At 44.5% G+C, this 14,332-nt stretch overlaps 1 protein-coding gene across 4 annotated transcripts in view; it reads right to left on the reverse strand.

Moving 5' to 3' along the window:
• MGAT5 (alpha-1,6-mannosylglycoprotein 6-beta-N-acetylglucosaminyltransferase) overlaps positions 1–14,332 on the reverse strand; it is a 383,255-nt gene that overhangs the window by 110,638 nt on the left and 258,285 nt on the right. For all 4 annotated transcript variants that reach the window (XM_079783063.1, XM_079783061.1, XM_079783064.1 and 1 more), the window contains 2 exons: positions 13,535–13,669; positions 6,712–6,845 (listed from right to left, as the gene is read on the reverse strand). In XM_079783063.1, the coding sequence (XP_079639189.1) occupies positions 6,712–6,845; positions 13,535–13,669 (269 nt within the window). The remainder of the gene's footprint in view (positions 1–6,711; positions 6,846–13,534; positions 13,670–14,332) is intronic.

Below are 14,332 nucleotides of genomic sequence, written 5' to 3' on the forward strand. Positions count from 1 at the left end.
AGACCCTTAAAATAATTCTGCTCTCAGGATGATTTGAAGGAGGCAGTAGTGGTGAGGAATCTGGGCAGCACCTTCCAGGCCAGCAGGCCTCTGGGAGGCTGGGCCAGGATCCGGGGAGGAGTATGTGGGGGAAATGGGGCAGGGGACCCGAGAGACACGGGTCTTGAACACTTTGCTATGAACTTTGGCCCTGACTCAGTGGGGAAAGAGAAGGCACCATGGTCTTCGAGGAGTAGTAGATTGGTGGCAGGAAGGAGGTCCTCGTGCCTCGCTCAGAGGACTGCTAGAGTGTGGACAAGCAGAAGCAAGGGCTTGCTCTAAGGGAGGAGCCACTTGACCTCTCAGCTTCTTGGGAAAAGACACTCAACCGATCTGTGTTGTCTGACCAGTGGCTGGGCCCTGCGGAGCTGCCTGGGGAGAGATCAGAAACAGTCTGTGCTGGCCCACCTCCAATAGGATACATGGAGAGGACGGTACCAGGGAAGGTCTGAGGTTTAGGGCAAAACAGTGAAGAAAAACTGGGCTTTCAACCTGTAGAAACTCCACCAACTTAGTGAGGAAATGAGTTAAGAGTAGAAATAGGAACAGCTCTGAATATTTGAGAGTAAATGCAGCCGGGTCATTTCACTGTTCCTGCAAATGCTTCACCCCTGTGTGATTTTCTCTCCACCCTCCTGCTGGCCTCTGACCAGGCCTCCTCATTCCCTCTCTGCACACCACCTGTGCCAGAACATACTATGTCTCACAGACAGGACAGGCAGCTGCACCTGAACACTTGATCCTATAAGCACAACACTCTATTTCTGTGTCTTCTAACTCTTTACAATGGAAAACAGTCTAAGTCAGTGATGGGCAACCTTTTGAGCTTGGTGTGTTAAACTTCGCCAAAAAAACTGAGCATAACTCAGGTAGTGTGTCACTTTGAGGAAAAAACATTATTTCGCAAATGTTTCATCCTCAGGAGCAGCAAATGTTTCATCCTTGGCATGCGGCCGCCTCAGCGACCGTGTGTCATCAGAAATGGCTACGCGTGTCAGCGTCATAGGTTCGCCATCACTGGTCTAAGTGTACCCGCAATAAATAAGCATATTTGTACATCAATTATGTAATGACTAGTGACCCGTCACGCGAAATCATGCGAGACCCAGGCTATCCCCCATCCTCCCCCGCATGGGACCGCCCCGAGTCCTGGAGTGCCCCCCTGATGCCCTGCCACCAGGCCACGTGGAGCAGCCGCCAGGCCCTGCCCCCACGGCGTGCATGCGGGGCTGCGGAAAACCTGGCAGAAGCCACACGGAGTGGATGCCTGGACCCCCGTACCCCCGTGGGGTCGCAGGAATCCTGGTGGAGGCTGCGCGGAGCAGCCGCTGGCCCCATCCCCGCTGCCCCACCCCGCTGTGCGTGCCGCCATCTTGTGGTGGTGTTACAGTGTGAGGGTCAATTTGCATATTACCTCTTTATTATATAAGACTAGTAGTCCTGCACACGAATCCGTGCGCCAGTAGCTCTCTGCGGGGCCTGGCTGCTCCGCGCCCACCGCCCAGAGACTCTCCGCAGCCCAGAGGCCCATCTGCAGCTGGGCGCGGAACACTTGCCTCATCGCCGGAGCAACGATGCAAGCATTCTGTGCCCCAGCCTGGCCAGAGGCGATGAAGCAAGCATTCCGCCAGGCCGCTCATGAAGCAAGCATTTCGCCAGGCTGCTCACGCTGCCCACTCTCAGCGGCCGCCCCCCCGGGACTGGAGGACTCAGGTGGGGCTGAGAGGACTGGGCGCCGCCATATTTGTGATGGAGTGATGGTTAATTTGCATATTACCCTTTTATTAGATAGGATTATTAGATAGGATTACTATCAGCCCATATGCTAAGCACCAGTAAAGCTGCACTTCAGACCACTAGCATAGCCACATTTTCTCCAGAGGGCGAGGTAATCAAAGATTTTGTGGAAAAGACAGGGCTAGACTGGACTGGACCCTACCCCTTTGTCATGGGGGAGGGAAGGACCCCTCTCCCAAAGATGCACCCAAGTTCTCTGAGGGCAGTTCTGGGAAGCAGGGTGCAGGCTCACTGTTTGCTGCTGCAAATTCTTCAACTGACACATCACTACATGATAAAACATCTCAAGCTGCTTCATTTCCCTAGTTCCTCCATTGAAGACAGTCTCATCCGTGGGGAATTTTCCCACCAACTGTAATTTGATGGATTTAGCAACCAGTGAGGATCCTGCCTGGCTCCATTATCTCATTAGCAGCTACACAATGCTGAGTTTCCAATTCCTGGGTACTTTTGCATTTATTAGCTGCGATTTCTCCATGATTAACAACTTTCTCTCATCAACTATCTGATTGTCTTTAAATACAATTTGTCTTAGAAAATCAGGATCAAAGTGGAATTCTTTCCCTGTATGTTCAGGGTAATGAAGATGCATCCTAGCAACTTGCAAAGGTGACGATTGATTTTGAGGGTTTTTCTCATTTGAAGTATCATGGGACTCCTGGATTATTTGTCATTGGTCTGATTTCAATCCACTGCAGTGATTATTCATTTTGATGCTCTGACTACCCTATCTCCGGCTCCTGTGTCCTCTGACCCCACCCATGGTTGGCCTCAGCTCCCAGGATGTCCCATCCTGCACTTTTCCTGCCCTAGTCCGGGAACCAACTACTTATCTAAGCAGGGGTTCCTTTTAGTGGGAAAGTGTTTAGGGAATCCCAGTCCGAGTGTTAGTGAGTCATCTTTACTTTTGATCCTTTCAAAGAACAGAGCTGGGAAACATGGTCTTTTTAAAGAGAAAAAGTTCACATTGATATTTCTTATTCAAGTTGAATATTATAGACTCTTTAGTTAAATTCTTTAAATACTTCCCCTTTCTTATATTCTGAAAATTTTGGCTCCTACAGTATACCCAGATTATTTTCAAATAACAATATAAATGTTTCCCATTATAAATGTACAGTCCAAAGACGGTTTTAAAGTCACTTGAAATGAGTATTTTCTCTGCATGAGAGATTGACAGCACCTGATATATCACTAGGTTTGTTTATTTTTTTCAACTTGTTTCATTTATTAGTGAATACTTTCCTCTTTGATTTTTCTTTTTAGGTTATATAAAACAGTAATGGTTCTAAAGTGTAAATAATGTACATTAAGCGACATCTACTTTCCACCCCTGACCCTACACACCCCTCTCCAGTGATAGTCATTTGTATTAGCTTATTTATTCTTCCTTTATTTCTTTTGAAAATACAAGCAAATTTATATACACTAATGTATTTACACATCTTTCCTCTATATCCTTCTTATATACAAGGGAGTAGCTCTACATACAGCCCTGCACTTTGGTTTTTATCACTTAACTAGAGGCCCGATGAACGAAATTCATGCAAGGCCCTTGGCCCCGGCCCCTGCCCGCTGCAGCAACCGCGACAGGGGCTCTGCTGTGGCCCCCGCCCGCCACTGCTGCTACCATGGCCAGGGGCCTCTGCCGCCTCTGCCACCTCTGCCGCGGCCCCTGCCCGCCGCAGCTTTGTCTGGAAGGAAGAACGTCCGGAAGGATGTCTGGTCTAATTAGCATATTATGCTTTTATTATTATAGAATTATTATAGACTAGAGACCCACTGCACGATTAAATCGTGCAGATAGGGTCCCTAGGCCTAGCCTCCTGCGATCAGGGCCATCTTCTGCCCGTTCGCCAGTCCCAGGCTGAACGCTGCCTCCGCCGCTGGGCTGTCAGGCCGTTGTTATCACTAGCTCATCCCCAGCTGCTCCGGGACTCAGGCCTGCGGGAAAGCAGGTACTGGAGACTTCACCTCCATGCGTGTGTGCTGGGCCAGCTGCTGATGGAACACGCTGCCTGCTCGGGGCCACTCACGCGGGTGCTGCCGCTGCTGCCACTGCCGCTGGGGCTTGAGGCACTGATGGAGGCTGCGGGGCACCCCCATGGCCTACCCGTCCTGGCGTGAGTGGCCCTGAGTGGACAGCGCGTTCCATTAGCAGCCGGTCCGACACACACACATATGGAGGTGAAATTGCTGGTGCCCGCTTTCCCACAGGCCTGAGCCCCTGAGCAGCCAGGGATGAGCTGGTGATCTCAACGGCCTGACAGCCAGCCTGGTCCTCCCACCACCGACACCAATTCCCCCGTTCACCATTGCTGATCCATCGAAGCCTGTGGGCTGGGGGGGAGGAACCAAGAGGTCAGCAGTTCAGCCTGCTCACCAGTCCCATCCCGCCCCTGCTCACGGGCGGCGGGGGTGGTGGGGGGGATGGGACCGAGAAATGGTCAATGCCACCTCATGGCGATTGGTAGTTTGGTCGTGACGCCTCTTGGCCTTTTATTATTATGATAGATCCTAGACTCTATGCACAGACCCTGTTATTCACTCAGTCCCCTATTGGGAACACTGAGGTTATTTCTAGTCTGTATTGAAAATAGCCCCAATAAACAGCCTTTGCACAGGCCTCTTTCTATTTCCCTTAACCTACCTTTGGAATAGGTTCCTAGATAGGATCTCTTCAGTGCAAGGAAAGATGCACTGGCAGTTCTGCGAGGTGGTGACACCTACCCCCCAGCATGAGGGTGGGAGCAGGCTGCTGTCCCTGGGCCTCACCACTAGAATGGCTGGGCTAGAAAACTTTTGAACATTGGCCAATCTGATATGTGGGACGTGGTATCTTGGTGCAGTGTGAAAACACATTTCTCTATTGTGAGTGAAGTTAACATGTTTTCATATATTTAAGGTAATTTCATTTTCCTCTGAAACGGTAACAGCTTTTGCACATTTTTATACTGGATTGTAGAAGTTTTTACTCATTATTTTTATAAGTTCTTTATATATTAGGGATACTAACCCTCTGCTAAATTTGCTTATGGTGTTATTGTTTTTGACATAAACATTCCTTGTTGTTTTTTTTTTTAAGGACTGTCTAATGGACCAGTTTTTCCCTTGATTCCTGCTGAATGAGAGTCAATTAGGACACACATACTTCCCAGGGGAACAGGAACTAATCTGTCTTCATCTCTAGTTACAATGTAAGCAGTGAATTTCTTTCAATTCAACCAACACTGTGGAAATCCTCCACTTAATGTACAACAAAATGTGTTTTTCACGACTCTGAATTCCAAGATTCTATAAGAGAACTTTATAATACTTTCTGAAAAAACTTATTCCCATTCCCTGGGATTAGAAAAACTCCATCTGGTGGAGGGCACACATATCAATTCTGGCCACTTTAGACATAGCTAACATTTTTTTCCATTTTGCATAACACACAGGTTACTTCTTAGGTTATTTTGTATGACCTCATCCCAGTCCCTCAAAGTTACACGTGCTTTGTACCATGCTCACCAACCATCTGTCACCCAACAAGCCCTATATTATTTTGTCCCCTAAACTGTGTCCCAGGGACAGGATGCATTGCTCCAGGAACAGTCACGTTTACCATGCACAGAACATGCTCTCAGAGGTCTCTCTGAGCTGATTTTAAAAGGAACTCTTCTCAATTCTCCCTTCTCATACATTATACCCAGGGATTAGCCCCATGTGTCTGCTGCTACATTTAGACAACCTGAGAAAAGAGTCATCTTCAGCTGGCTGCAGAAAAGGGGGTGAGGCAAGGGAAGAGGAAACAGATTCACATCTCAGATACGTATTCTAGGTGGAAATCTCTGGATTAAAATGATCTGATCATGTTGGAAAATGGGAATTATCCACTCTGAGCAAACAAATGAACTGTCTTACTCACGTGACCTTTTGTTTGCGGAACTGAATCTCATCACTGCAATCTACTGACTCAGAAAACAAACCTGCTCTCTGCATGAACACTATCAAATCTGGTTTCACAGTATTCAGCTAATTTTAAATGAAATGAGGTAAACTGATCGTAGTAGTAAGGAAGTGGGAGGAAAAACAATACAGAAACTGGCCCACAGCGAGGGCCAGTTAGTGCGTCATCTCTCAGTGTGTCCAGCACATCTCCTCCTAAAATAACCACTGCTCTTGGCGACAGTAACACCACGTGAACAAAAGAAGTGAGATTTCCTTCTGGGTCCGTGTTTAAGAAGTTGGTAAAGTATGAAACAGTTTTAAAAGTTCCATTTAGGCTATGACCGGGTGGCTCAGTTGGTTAGAGGGTGATCCCAATACACCAAGGTTTCAAGTATGATCCCTGGTAGGAGCACATACAAGAGTCAACCATTGAATGCATCAATAAGTGAACAACAATCAATGTTTCTCTCTCTCTCCCTTCCTCTCTCTGTCTCTAACGAGTCAAAAATAAAATAAAAGTTCCATTTTAAAAAGGCTAACAGTTTTCTTTGCAAAATTTGATGCTTACATAATTAAGGTTTACTTATTTGGAAAATGTGTGGCCACAGAAGACCCCATTCCTTGTCTCTAATCAAGTGACCCTACACAGCACCTATGGGGCAGGGAACAGGTGTAGTGTCTGCCAACCCAAAGTGGACCCAAAGCCCTTTCCCTACAGTTTCTCGTGATACGTCCTGAGGAAACATTTTTTCCAGAACACTTCTAAATGCTCACATCATGGCCTTTTGATAGTAATTGAGAAAAAATTCCATTATTCCCAAGGCACATATTTCTACAGCTCAGGGCCCTGGGATTCATAGTCTCTAATACATGCCATCTACTTTCTTTCCCCTTTGTCTGTGGCAGCATTCTAAAAAGCAGATGCGAGACAGGAATACTTACGGAACATGGTGTAAAACTGCTGCGGGTTCAGATTCCACTTTCCCCAGGGGGTCTTGTGGCCTTTGGACTGGGCATAGCTGGCATGGTTAAACTCTGGCTCGGTGCCGAAAGAGTCCAGGACGCGCAGCATGCACCTGCAAGAAAAAGTGCTGTGGGTAAAACTGCAACCTTGACCCAAAGTTCTGGAAATAAAAGCTCCTCTTTCAGGCACTGCCAAAAAGGGACATATACTTTTTAAAAATATATATATATATTTTTATTGGTTTCAGAGAGGAAGGGAGAGAGAGAGAGAGAGAGAGAGAGAGAGAGAGAGAGAGAGAGAGAGAGAGAGAGAGACACATCAATGATGAGAGAGAATCATTGATCGGCTGCCTCCTGCACGCCCCCCATTGGGGATCGAGCCTGCAACCCGGGCATGTGCCCTTGACCAGAATCGAACCTGGGACCCTTCAGTCCACAGGCCGATGCTCTATCCACTGAGCCAAACCAAGCAGGGCAGATACTTTAAACGGGAAATGCCAATGGACAGGCATTGAGAGGTTTTAGAATAGCAGTGTAACCAGGCATCTCCATATGTAACTCGGACCATCATGCAGGAGACACAATGTGCTTCAGAGCATGACTCAAATACCAATGAAATAAAGTTCTCCAAAGCACCCTGGCTGGTGACTCAGTTGGTGGGAGCATCATCCCATACACCAAAACAGTGTAGGTTCCATCCCTGGTCAGGGTTCATACAGGAAGCAACTGATTCATGTTTCTCTCTCACATTGATGTTTTTATTTCTCTCAAATCAATACACATATCCTCCTCAGGTGAGGATAAAAAAAGAAAAGAAAAGATAAGTAAATGAGTAAATGTTCCCTAAAGCTGAACTGTAGAGTGCACGCTCACTGCTATGCCCCAGCAGGCCGAGCAGACAGTGGTGCCTAAAGACACTTGTTGAAGAAATAAAGAACTGCCATTTTTAGAGGTCACTATGTATAGTTTGTGTTCCCCAAAATTTATGTGTTGAAATCCTAACCCCCAAAGGTGATGATATTAGTAGATGGAGCTGTTGGGAGATGGTTAGGTCACAAGGGTGGAGCCCTCATCAATAGGATTAGTGGCCTTATAAAGGAAACTCTGCATTGCTTGCTCCCTAGCCCCTTCCATCCTATGAGAATTCAAGAAGTCTGAGACCTGGAAGACAGCTCTCACTTGGCCATGCTTGAACCCTTGTCTTGGGCTCCCAGTTTCCAGAATGTGAGCAATGAAGAATGCTTGCTGTGCAAGAGCCCTCAGCCTGTGGTATTATCTTACAGCAGCTGGAACAGATGAAGATGGAGGTCTTATTCTGCTCAAAGCACATGGCACGCCTTATCTCTTTCAACATTTTCACCAATTAATTAGAGTATGTGATTTTAGGTAAAGCTTAAAATTTTGCTCAAAAGGCAATGGTGATTTTCAAGTGTCTGACAGTAAGAGAATACGACTGCTTCCACTCAGAGCCTGAAGAAGTTAAACTGAATATGTTTCATTTGGCTGTTCCACCAAAGCCTTACAACAGGGTTGGCCAAATCCCATCTATAGCCTGTTTCAGCATAGCCTTCAAGCTACAAATGATCTTTACATCTTTAGTTAAACAACAAAAAGAATATTTTGTGACATGTGAAAATGGTATGAAATTCAATTTTTAGCATTCAAAAATAAAGTTTTCTTTTAATATAGCTACACCCAGTTGTTTGTTTATTATTTGTGGCTGCTTTTACACAATAATAGTGGAGTGAGGAGAGATAGAGACCGTTCGTCCAGAAAAGCCTAAAATATTTACTATCAGGCTCCTTACAAGAAAAGCCTGCTGACCTCTGCTTTAGGGTGCACACAGAATGACCAATCAGAAGAAAGGAATCAATACTGAAACAGAATGTATTGATTTTGATTACATTTACTTCATTACTAATTCTCAAAACATTGATGTAAACTTAGCTCATAAGTGGCCAATAAAAATAACAATATTTTCTGTTATGTATCAATACTGCTTCTAAATAGCTCTTATTGGATCAACAAGCATGAAAGTAAATAAAGATTAAACCCCATATTTTAGAATTAGAGGATGGCAATGATTTTTAAGTATTTGATTCAGTTTCTTTCTTCTCTTTCCCACTTTCAGGAAGTTCATTCTTCCAAGTTTTTTAAAAAAAATCCTCACCTGAGGATATGTTTATTGATTTTAGAGAGAAGAAGAGAGGGAGAGATTAAAGGGGAGGGGGGGGGGGGAGAGAAAGAGAGGAAGAGGGGGAGAGAGAGAGAAAGAGAGAGAGAGAGAGAGAGACAGAGAGATCCATGTGTGAGAGAAATATCGATTGGTTGCCTCCTGTATATGCCCCGACCAAGGATCCAACCCGCAACCTAGGTATGTACCCTGACCAGGAATTGAACCCGTGACCTTTTGGTGCATGGGATGATACTTCAACAAACAGCCACCCAGCCAAGGCCCAACTTTTCATTTTTACATCAATGTATGATTCAGGGGGGGGAAAAAAGTGCAAATATCAGATTGGTTGTTCCAGGAAGAGCAACAGTAAATTGCCATTTTGGTGAGATGATGTTCTCATCAGAGATCAGCATTACCAGTCTAGACAAGGAGGAAAAGAAAAGACAGGTGGAAGAGGGCGGGCTGTGACCAGGTGGGAAATACAGGCTGATCACAGAAAGCACCTCCTTGCCTGGATTCCAGTGTGATTCAAGGAACAGGCCATCATCACAGTGACCGCTGCCACAATAGGAACAAGAACGTGTTATCAGCCTGGCAGCCAAGAGGCAGACAGAAATGGGTGTCCACACTCCAGGAAAAAGGTAGGGATGCAAGGAACTGATCCATGCCTGTTTTTCTTGCTCTTTGAACAGCTCTCTTCTTGATAAAACATTCCCAAGTCTTAACTTACACTCTTCCTTTTAAAATAAAAATGCAAAAGGCACTTATTGGAGCCAGTATGTTTTCTTCTGAGGAAGAGGGCAGTGTTGGAAACAGAGGGATGATGTGGCAGCTCTGGGGAGGTCACTGCGAGAGAGGGAGGGACACACACCACTAGGCGGGACGGGGCGGTTGGAAGGTTCGCTGCCCAGGCACAGAGTTGGGATGCAAGGACCACAGTGCTGTGCCTGCACCCCAGGGACAAATAGACACACTGTCCAAAGGATCCTATGCCTTGAAGCTTTGGCTGCTTCCGCTTATTTGCAATTGACTCAAACGGTCTATATTCCTCTCTGGCTTTGGCTTGTCATTCTATTTTTAACTTGGAGTTTTACTGGTGTTATTTTCCACTTGGATGATTAAAATAAACTCTAATGAGCAAAGATACCTAGCAGTCGCCTGATTCCTGGAAGCCTGGATGTCAGAAAGTGCCTAGTGATCACTTGGCAGCACATATACAGAAATTGGAGCAATACACAGGAGATTAGCATAGCCCCTGCGCAAGGATGACACACAAATTCATGAAGCATTCTACATTTAAAAAAAAAAAAAAAAGGAAGTTAAGTGCCGAGATGTTCACTTCTGATACTGGGCTTCTTCCCCATGGAAGGCTACAGGATGGATGATCCCATGTCTCGGGTACTTGTAATTCTTCATCTTCACACTTGAAGCTTTGATTTAGGAAATGTCTACTGTTTTTAGCTTTTTTGGGTTTGTTTTATAACCAGAGGCAGGAGACTGATCTCTGTCTGTGACAGAGGAGGCTAACATTACAGCTTTCCTTGTCAATCACGTTCTGCATCTGTGTTGGAATTCTGTTTGAGTTAATATTGACACCCTTCCTCTAATGCCTCTTGTGTGTATGCAGCATCAGAAACAGACTAATGGCTTCAAAAGATATTAGCCTCGCTGCAGAGCAGCTGGCCTCCTCGAGCAGGGATCCCTGCAGCCATGCCAAATGCTCTTGGAATACTCTCTCTGCTCTCAGCCACGCTATTATGGGATGGGTGCTCATAATCTTCTTGCCAGGACCTACTTTCTAATGTGGAGTTCGATGAAAAACGTGATATAAATTAGACTATTTGAATCTCGCTGTCTGGTGTGTTCTCAGGGCTGTGAAGGAAGACTGTTTTAGATTTGATCTGTATGAGTTTTGCAGTACCCAGCAGTGTACTAGTTGCATATAGAAAATATTTAACTGAGTTTCCTGGGTTCTTACATAAATTTAACAGAATTTTCAAAGATCAATATTTCCCAAGATTAATACAACTCAAGGGTTTGCCCCTAAATGAAAAATCAGAAGAAAACTGTACACTGAATAGAATTCAGTATCATCTACCATCAACCAAGATGAATACAGATGGCCCTGACAATTTCTGATCTTCAAAAGGGGAAGAAATGGGCGAGAAACTCTTTAGAGGGCCTGCTCGGCCTTCTGATGAAACCTGAGTGCCATCACACCAGATAGCACGGCTGATGACTAAGTGACATCCCGCCAACAGCACTAACATGGGTGATTTACTAAAGGATGGACAGACATTACCCTCTGCCATAAACCCCCTGCCATGCGCCTTGTCACCCAACAAGAACCAAATACCAATCAACGGTGACCTTTTTAATAATGGAATCGTCCTTTTTAATTGAACTGGATACTACCACTGAGAATATTTTCCCATCCAAACAGCCCTTCTTAATGGTGAGGCTATGTGAGGCCAGGGATGCCTGGGATGTCCACTCCAGTGGCACATTTATCAGGTGCCTGCCATTTGCAAAATGCCAGAGCACAACAGCACTGCCTTCTTTCTTTTATTTTTAATGTTGTAGCTAAAAAGAACAAAAAAATAGTGTGTTTACTTACACGGCTCATTAACCAAGAAAAGAGATGGTTATTTTCATGTAACAGAGGACAAATGTGATAGCCTGGGATTCATGAAGATTTCAAGAAAATGGCAAACCCCAAAACAGGAAAAACCTGATACAAAGGTAGAGAGCTACCCAGGCCCAAACCAAATTTTTATTTTGCTATTTTATGAGTCTACATCCAAAGGCAATGAGAGTACAGGGTCTCTCTCAATCAGTCCCTCTCCTTTGCCCATGAGCATATCTCTGCCCAGTGAGAAAATCACTGCTACTATAAGGAAATTCCATGGCAGCAGTGTCCTCCCCTCTGTGTTCCTGAGAAGAATCTTAATATTTTAAATTTTCATTTCTTTCAATTCTAAAGGACTTCCAGTCTGACATAACCTTGGAGATGAAAGTTAATAATATTAACTATAAACCAAGCTGAATTAAAGAAGTGATTGATTTATTGGTTAAGTTAAAAGAACACATGAAAACATCTCTTTACCGAATATCAACAGAAAAGGAACACATGGTTGGGGGCAGGGGTTCCAAGTCGTTCTAATTGAAAGACTTTCAGAGTGTTCTCTTAAGAAGCTGGTTTAAACAAATCAACACTTGCTGTCACTGATAAAGTTTGTACTAACTTCATGATTTTTACCCAAATTGACACAACACTGACATTATAGAATGAATATAATGTTTATTTAAATGTATTCACCTTTTAAAATTTATTGGAAACTTTTTTAGACCATAAGTAAAAGCCAGTGTCAACTGCAATAAATGGAAGACAACAAAAAAGCATGTTACTGTTCTTTAATAAGTATTAAACTCAAAGTCAAAGAGAGAAACATTGATGCAAGAAAGAAACATCAATCAGTGGCCTCATGCAGGCACCCCAATCAAAAATCAAACCCACAACCTGGGGATGTGCCCTGACCAGGAATCAAACCCGCAACCTTTCAGTGTACAGGACAATGCTCCAACCAACTGAGTCACACTGGCAAGGGCACAGGTATCACTCTTTGTTAAAAATGCATGCAAGTGTTAAGAGTAGTGTTGGAGCCCTGCTGGTGTGGCTCAGTGGTTGAGCGTAGTCCCCATGCACCAACAGGTCACCAGCTCAATTCCCGGTCAGGGCACATGCCAGGGTTGCAGGCTGGATCCCCAGTAGGGGCATGCAGGAGGCAGCATATGGATGTTTCTCTCTCATTGATGTTTCTATCTCTTTCTCCCTCTCCCTCTCCCTTCCTAACAATCAATAAAAACATTTTTTTTTAAAAAAAAGTAGTGTTGGAGAAATTAGTAGCACCAAACAAAGCCTTTTTCAGAAAGATTGAAAGAAAACTGAAAAATTAATAAACTTCATTGTCTAATCCAATGTCATCTAGGTTATGTTGTGTATCATGTAAAAGCGTTTCAAATATTAACTCGTGGCCCCAGCCAATGGTTGCCAACCAGTGGTCCGCGAGGTCCGAAAGGTTGGCGACAACTGCACTAAATGATAAAGACTGCCACACAGCAGCACACACACACACTTGGGGCATCCCAAGCACTAGGCGGATCTTATAAAGTGCAAGACCCTGGCATTCAGGCGAGGTATTCCCCAGCTTTCTCTTCCAAGAATGACAAGAATACTGATTGGGGAAAAGCAGAGAGAATGAATCATTATCTCAAACCTAAGAAACACAAGTAATGACACTGTCCTAATTTTATCGAAATCGCTATGTGATTAAACAGATAAGATTGTTGTGGGCATACTGAGAGAAGAATGCTAAGTATTAGGGATGGTAAAAAGGAGGTTGGATACTTGTTTTCTATTCTTAACATAAATCAATGAAAATAATGAATAGCCCTTGAAAGTAAGAAGTCACTGTGGAGAATATGAATTTCAATTAGGAATGGGAAACATTCTCTACACGGTTCAAAAGATATTTTAATGCGCTTCTTTCTACCTACAACCATTCAACTCTTGTTTAAAAATAAATAAAAAGCTCTGCAAACCTAAGAACAGCATGCGGCACTTACTGGTAATGAACCCAGGATGGTCCGAGAGTTTTCTTGAATTGAGCAAGTCCCACAATATCAATATAAATGAGCTCAACGATTCTGTCTCCTACGGTGGGGCAGCCAGATCGGTTTCCTACAACCTTCTTCATTATTCTAGAGAAAGGGCAGAAGAGAGAAAAAAAGAAAAACAATTTACTTCAAGGTATGATACTTAACTTTAAGAGGCAAATGAACATCCAAGAATCGTTGCCCGGAGAATGGCATGGCCCATCCCCATCCACTGTTCATCTGAATTCTGCCCACCCCCAGGACCCATCCAGAGCCCCGACCTTGACTCTTGCAAAAGCAAATGGTGCACAGACACAACCTTCGAAGCCCAGGAAAATACAGGTCTGAGTTTGTCTCCCCCATCCAGCAGCTGAGAGATCTTAGACCAGTTACTTAACCTCAGAATCTTTCCTTATTCTCAAACAAGCAAACAAAACCACCATGAAACCAGATTGTATAGCAACCTCTCAGGGGTTTTTTGGTGGTTAAATGAGGTACTGAATGGAAAGTGAGTGCCCAATGTATGCTACATACTCAGTGACTGTTAGTTTCTTACTATTCTAGCCCTTACTGACTTATTTCTGAGAAAAACGTTTTTCTATACTGTCTTGTACTGCTTCCAATTTTTTTCTCTTATGTGAAAATGTCCCTTCTGACTAGATTGGCACTACGGTTTACAATTCTGCATTACCCTTTGCCCACCCACCCATCCATCCAAACTCACACTTGTACTTGGTGAGCCAACGCGCTTGTCACCTTTCACTTAGA

The sequence above is a fragment of the Cnephaeus nilssonii genome, assembly GCF_951640355.1.
Source record: "Cnephaeus nilssonii genome assembly, chromosome: 10".
Taxonomy (NCBI): Eukaryota; Metazoa; Chordata; class Mammalia; order Chiroptera; family Vespertilionidae; genus Cnephaeus; species Cnephaeus nilssonii.